The sequence below is a fragment of the Neophocaena asiaeorientalis genome, unplaced genomic scaffold (assembly GCF_003031525.2).
Source record: "Neophocaena asiaeorientalis asiaeorientalis breed wild unplaced genomic scaffold, Neophocaena_asiaeorientalis_V1.1 scaffold204, whole genome shotgun sequence".
NCBI lineage: Eukaryota > Metazoa > Chordata > Mammalia > Artiodactyla > Phocoenidae > Neophocaena > Neophocaena asiaeorientalis.
In genome coordinates, this window is record NW_020173922.1 from 5392263 (window position 1) to 5399599 (window position 7337).

Sequence of the window (7337 nt, forward strand, 5' to 3'; positions counted from 1 at the left end):
AAAATGCAGGTTGCATGTAAAAGAACTACATGTAGCTAAAGTCCCTGTATCTACAATTTAGTTGTCAATCTCATATTTCTTATGAGGAATAAAGCCTTTTATTACCTCAAAGTTAAAAAAATCCTTGGACTATACAGTTTCCCATTTTCCTTCCGTGTCTGAAAGATGATCAAAAGGAAGAGAGTGCTTTGAAACATGTTAAATTAGACCCTAATAAATATTCCCACTGGTTTTCTGTGGGAAAACATTTTATTCTAATGTTAATTTCCAACAAATATACTTTTAAGAGGGATTTTGTGCTCCACTACTTATTCAGCCTTTGAAAAATCAGTGTATTACTTTTCTTTCAGTAGTAAATACCATCTTAATATATATCAAAACCAAGGTTACCCACTAAATCACATTAGTACTTATTGATACACTGAATACATTGAGTATGACTTTATATATTCATCAAATGTATTACCTGATATGATTTCTCAATTAGTTTTCACATTTGTAAAACCACATGAATGTGGCATATATGGAAATATTAAATTATATTTAATATACAATCTATATAGCAGTCACCAAAATCTAGGAGACTGAGAGTTCCTAACTCCAATACTGACTGTCAAACTACTGAAAACAAGTGTCTTAGGTAAAGGTCCTGGTGAAACAAAGATCACTGCTTGATCATTATACTCACAGTTATACTCAGGGTTGGTCGCTAGGGACTGAGTAGAGAGTATATTTTTCTCTCTCAAATATACTGGGGGAAATGTATACATCCAGATTTCCTTTCTCTGTCCTTGAGATTCACGTAATGAATTTAAAGAGTTTGTTCAGGTAGCTGCATCAGAAATTATTTTTGTGATAGTGGTAGAAATGACAAGCAGTTCCTTTGTAATGTTGCACCAGTCAATACCTGTTTTTGCCTAAGGATGTAGCCATACCAATTCTGGATAATCCAGCTCTGAAGTGGGTTGGGCAGTGCTGGGTTTCTTTTGTTGGCGCTATTAGTTTGAGTTGTGACCTAGTCACACATGCCTACTGAAGATATGAGCTAATTAAGTTCCACAAATTCTAACTAAAGCCAGTGTACATGGCATTTACATCAAAATAGTTTTCTAGAAAAGGTACTTTCCCCACATTTTCTACAATGTATTATCTAGAAAGAACATTTACCTAAAATGTTCTGCTCATAGAAAACTGTCTCTTTTTGACATGTGAAATGCCAAAATGGGCATTTACCAAGCCAAAGAAATGTTCACAATCTTCGAATTGCTCTTTAAATAAATGTTTGGCAGAATCGATTTTTAAAGTCATTTTAAAAATCATTTTTTGTAGAATTTTCAGATTCCAGTTCAAGGGAGGTGAAATATTAAAAATTACACAATCAAGATATATAAGGCCCTTTGTTAAAGGTGCAAGAGAGTAGACAATGCCAAAGCTTTTGCTTTTAGCCAATCTCTCTTGGCTAAACTCGTATGGACATTCTCAGGGTCAAAGAACATTTGCCATACAAACTTCCCCAAATGCCTTTCTTGCGATCTTTGATCACAGGATTAGTTAGAGCATTAGTTCTTTTAAAGCCCTCTTTATTGACAAAGGCGATAGAGAGATAGAGCTAACAGAGGTACAGAGATCTCCTCTGAGGGGGGAAGACCCCCTTAGCTAGCCTTGTTTTGCATCACAGAGACAATTAGTGTGGCTGGCAGGAGCCAGGGGGCAGGTGGAGGACTCCTGAAGGAAGAGTAACTAAAAAAAATTAGTCTTTGCTGTAAGTTTGGCACTTTGTTAAGCGCCTGACGTTATTACCAATTTATTCATAACAACAACTCAATGAGGGAGGTATTAATATTAGCCCCATTTTACAGACGGGCGAACTGAAAGTCACCGAGACTAAACAACTAACGCCCGGAGGTCACACAGTAACTAAGTGGCGGCACCAGAACTCGAAATTGCTCCAGATCACGCACTCTTAACCACTGCATTCAGCCCCGCGGTGTGATTCCGCGCGCTATCCACGGCCTTCCCACCCTCCTTCGTGGGACAGTTCCCGGTACTGAGGCATGGCGCTGTCCAGCCCTCAGGCCCGCCGCCTTCCACAGGCAAGAGAACGCGGCCCCGAGGGGCGACCCCGCCCGCACGTTGTAGAACTGCCGCGCCCAGCCACGTCCTGGCACGCGGGCTGGCCGAATCGCCTCCGGGCGGTCATCCTCAGCGGCTCTCTGGTTCCCTCAGCTCGTGTGGCTAGGCTCCTCTCGGAAAGGCGGGAGGCACTCATCCGTAACGACCCCGCTCGATCTTCTCTCCCAGCCCCCTACTCCCGCCCAAAGGGCCAGAAGCAGAGTTTACACAGCCTCCCCTGTCCCAGAGGCAGTGACCTCTCTAGTGACTGACGCGCCGCTCCTCCAACCAGGGACGGGAAGGAAGGTGGAGCCTACCTGAGACTGACAGCTTCTTCCCTCCAATCCGCGTGCAGCAACTCTCCGCGCCTGGCAGAGAGCGACAGGTGGGGACTGCGTTACCTCCGCGCCTCTTGCACCACTGACGTAAGAGCCTCACTAAACGCTGGGTGAATTCACTCCAAATCTCACCAATTCTTCCAGGTCGTCACTTCGGCCGTCATTTTAATCAAGAGTGGAAATTCCCCAACCCTTTCCCGTCACCTCAGATGGGGGCGGGATGAATGGTACACTTACCGGCCAATTGTACCACGCGACGTCCTGTGACAAAGTGACCGACACTTTCTGTCGCCAATGAAGTTTCCCATTGTCAGGGGTCACTATGACTGACCACAAGGCCAACTAATCCACTTTAAGGTCGTGACGCGATAGTCAGCGAGACTGGCCAATAGACATAGAAAAAGACCGGAAGTCGGCACGTGGGGAATAGTAGGCGGGTGTTCGCAACCGCCTAGGCCTGCGCGGGTCAACGCAGCTTGGGGGCTGCGAGCCAGGGAGCGGCGCGTGACGAAGAGTCTGAGCGACGGCTCGCCTTGGCCAATGAGCTGCAGCCGCTGGGGAGCTGCAGCCAGTGGCGAGTGTGGGGGCGGGAGGCAGCAGGTTAGGCAGTGAGAAGTTAGTGGCGCTGCTGGGACGGGGGGGAAGGAGACGCTTCTTCCTCCTGCTGGTCCTCTCGTTTCCCGGGATTGGCGGCGGCGGTGGCCGCGGCCGCGAGTGACTCGGCAGCGTCTCCGGCTTCGCGTGAGAACCATGCTGACCGACGGCGGAGGCGGCGGCACCTCCTTTGAGGAGGATCTGGACTCAGTGGCTCCGCGATCCGCCCCAGCCGGGGCCTCGGAGCCGCCTCCGCCGGGAGGGGTCGGACTGGGAATCCGCACCGTGAGACTCTTTGGGGAGGCCGGGCCGGCTCCGGGAGTCGGTGGCGGCGGCAGCGGTGCGGGCGGAGGAGACGCCGCGGCGCTGGATTTCAAGTTGGCGGCTGCCGTCCTGAGGACCGGGGGTGGAGGTGGTGCCTCTGGTAGCGACGAGGACGAGGTGTCCGAGGTACGGCTCGGGGACCCCCGCCTCCCACACAGCTTGAGGCACGAATTCTCTCTGGGCCGGCGCAGGGCAGGGGCCACCCTCCCGCTGCTCAGGCGGAGTCGTTTTCTGACAGCGATCGGCTCCATGGCGGCAGTGGCAGCGGTGCGGGCCTAGTGCGCCCTCGGCTTACTCTTCAGCCCGCGGCTCGAGCCGGACCGCTTCCCGTCACCATCCATAGACCCACAATAGGGAATCCTTTGGTCTCTGAGCTTCGCGCGGGAACCGGGACTCCTCGGGCACCTCCCGCCCACCCCGCTTTGGAGATGGGGGGGCGGGGTCTTGCCAGAGTCCCTGCCCTTGGTACTGAGAGAGCGAGACAGAGGGTCAGGGTGAGAGAGGGAGAGTGAGACAGAGACAGAGAGACAGAGCTGGCTTGCCTAAAGAGCATTGCCACTGTACTGTGTCTCTCGTCAGAGTTGCAGGGTTGGACATTATTTGCCTTATGCCTTACTTGTGTGTTTAAGGAGGGGTCTTAATTCCCCTCTATAGTTTGAGACAGGTGAGTACTAAGGAGCTCTCTGCTTTTGCGCTGAAAAATCACGTGAGTCTTGCGCCTGGAACTTTGTGTGAAGTTAGACAGGAAAAGAAAGTTCCAGTGCATCTTTGAGCTTCGCAACAGCTGGATAGCTGAACTCTGGAGATTTTTAGGCTTGGAGAAGATGAGGCCCTGTATGGACACCTTTTGCAGTGAGGGAAATTTGTTATCAGGTCCTTAGTTTCTTTTAACTCTTATACTGGGCCTTTTTAGGTCTAGGCAACCTAGAATGGTAGGCATCAACTTTTGGGCTCTAGAGCAAAAGGAGATGTTTTATATCTGCACTTTTTTCCCTTGACTTTGGCTTGGTTATAGTACTGTCTTGTGATGACTATTGTTCTAAGTGCTCAGAGTATTCTATTTTGGTTCTAAGGTGCCTGGTTCACCCCCTATGACATTTTAACCTCCGGTGTTGGTCTTAAAGTACAGGGATTTCTATATATGTACAACTATCCTGGCTTTTGTATTTGAGAGGAATAAGGAGACACTGCATTTGTGGGTTGTAGAATACATTTAGTGCACAGTCTTGCCATTCTTGGTCTGAACAGGAATTCCTTTAGATTTAAAACCTTAGTGTATTCTAACCCCAATATTTTGCTTTGGAAAAAACTGTGTGGGTTGTAAAGGAGATAGTTCCTTGAATATCTGTATCTTTGAATTTCACTATAAGAGAAATAACTTCTAAGCCAAGGTGGGATAGGATTTTATTTGAGTAGGCAGTTAGGGAGAGACTCTCTGGAGCACTTCCACTCCTGGTCTTGTGTAAGGCTTTCATTTAGACTTTGAATGAAAATTGACGAGAGATGAACCTAGAACACATTTACCTTTTACCTAGGAAATAAAGTGGGAATATCTTTAGGCTCTAAAAGATTAGAGTCTATTTTTCTTTGAAACTTCTAAGAGAGACTGAAAAGGTTTGCTTTGGTCTGGATGTGATAGAAGGATGATGTCCTTGATTTTCTGGACCATTTTTGCATAATTGTCATTGATGAGATGAAACATCACACATTTGTTTTTACTTCAGTAGTATTCTTAAATTTCTTCAGAGGTAGAGTGCTAGTGAGCTTCTGAAGTTATGGATCTAACTCTATGGGCTCATGTGTTATATCTGGGTAAATGAGCTTTTGAAATAACCATTTATGTGAGGCTTGTTCGCGCATCCATATGACATGGAGAAGAAATTCCTGGAATATCTACTGTCTGTTGTATATTATGTGTAGTAGGATATAGTCTATACCTTTGTGAGTGAAATGACCTTTTTTTCCCAAGCAAATTTCTTGGATTTTCTTTTCTCTGACAAGATGAGTGTCTTCTCCCATATTATTAACTTTGAATTTCCAGTGTGAAAAGACCATACATAATATTCTTCAAAAAACACTCACCCAACTGGCATTTGATGAATAATAATAGAATCTTTATTTTCATCATACCTAGATGTTTTAGAACCAAATATTTAGAATGTAGACATTCAGAGAGATGGGTTGGTGTGTAGTTTGAGAGTGAAGTTTGTCTTGTTCCCCGAATGGGGCAGGACTAGGAGAGAAATGAGTAAGAAATGTGGAGGCCCAGTGCATTTGCTCTAGAGTTAGTTGAAATTCTGTACTTTTGGTATACAGAAATGTAAATACTTTAAGGACCTCTTTTCAATTCATTATCAGAGCCTACAGCTGAGAAAAAACAAGGTACTTTCCCTCGCTGGCTAAGTCAAAACACCTTTTAGTTTGAAGAAGGGGCTTGGATCTTTTTGTAAATTTTTTATATTAGAATTGTGCTAGCTTAGGGAATGTCACCGTTTGGGATATTTGGTTCTTGTTGTTTTAAACATTGGGGTGAATACCTGTTTTGTATTTCTTCAGGCATGCTGAGCATGTTCCTTAGCTGTCCAAGGCCTTGAATAGAAGAGTCAGAACTTGCATTGGATTATTTTGAAATGTACCCATTTTTCAGAATAGAAGTCAGGTTGAAAATTCTTTAAAAATCTCTTTTTAAATGTTAACTTTAGATTTGTAGTCTTTTTTTTTAAGTAAGGTAAAAGGAAAATAAAATTCCTAAAGAAAGGATTTTGGTGGGTTTATGATCTTTAATCTTTTGTCTTAAGAATGTATGCATATACTGTATGTATATGTGTGTGACATCTTCCTTTTAAAATTATAAAAGTAATATAGTCCTATGGTAAAAAAGTTCAACAGTGTAGATAGTAGATATAAGATGAAAAGTAAAAGTTCTTTTCACCCCTACTGACCCTTCAAATCCCACTCTTCAGAGATAACCAGTATTGAAATTTTTCTTTTAGAAAAATTTCCAGGCCTATATAGGCCTATATGTATATGTATACATGTTCATATACACACTTAAAAGATAGATATCCTATCTTGAGACAGGTGCTATATTTATAATTAGTTAAAAGCACATGGAAATTGTGTACAACATTTTATAGCAAATTATAGCAAAAGCTTTGTAGGGGTTTTTTTTTTTTTCCTGAAGATTATGTTAAAGAGTCAAAAGCACACACCATACAGAGGGTCCATTCTGATTTTCTCTAATAGCAGATGGATCAGTTCCTTTAGGGTTACTTATGACCTACTATCTAGATAGAGCAAAGTTTCTCAACAGCAACATACCGACATTTGGGGCCAGATAATATTTTGTTGTGAGGGGCTCTCCTGTGCTTTAGCAGCATCCCTGGCGTTTACTCACTAGGTGCCAGTAAAACCCACCCAGTTGTGACAGCTAAAAATGTCCTTAGACAAAGCCAAATGTCTTGTGGGGCAAAATCACCCCTGGTTGAGAATCACTGGTCTAGAGGCCCACTCTTATCTGGGATGGCAATTTTGCATGAATACTCTGTATTCAAAGTTCAGGTAAACAAGGTGAGTCACTGCTTTTAATAGCGTCTCAGGGCTTATGCTCATAACCTGAACAAGAGAGAAATTGAAAGAGGGTACGGACAGGTGTTCTATTTTTTTTTTATTTAATTAATTTAATTAATTTATTTATTTTTGGCTGCATTGGGTCTTCGTTTCTGCGGGGGCTTTCTCTAGTTATGTTGAGCGGGGGCTACTCTTAGTTGCGGTGTGTGGGCTTCTCATTGCGGTGGCTTCTCGTTGCGGAGCACGGGCTCTAGGCGCGCAGACTTCAGTAGTTGCGGCAGGCGGGCTTAGTTGCTCCGTGGCATGTGGGATCTTCCCGGACCAGAGCTCGAACCCGTGTCCCCTGCATTGGCAGGCATTTTTTTTTTTTTTTTTTTTTGCTGTACGCAGGCCTCTCAC

The 7337-nt window shown here is 44.6% G+C and overlaps 1 protein-coding gene across 14 annotated transcripts in view; it reads left to right on the forward strand.

The window, feature by feature from the left end:
- The first annotated feature begins 3064 nt into the window (after window positions 1-3064).
- ANKHD1 (ankyrin repeat and KH domain containing 1) overlaps window positions 3065-7337 on the forward strand; it is a 120384-nt gene continuing 116111 nt past the window's right edge. For all 14 annotated transcript variants that reach the window (XR_003004068.1, XR_003004069.1, XM_024752148.1 and 11 more), the window contains exon 1: window positions 3065-3494. Coding sequence is in view for 12 of the 14 variants with exons in the window: in XM_024752148.1 (XP_024607916.1) it covers window positions 3201-3494 (294 nt within the window). In the remaining 2 variants the exon portion in view is untranslated. The remainder of the gene's footprint in view (window positions 3495-7337) is intronic.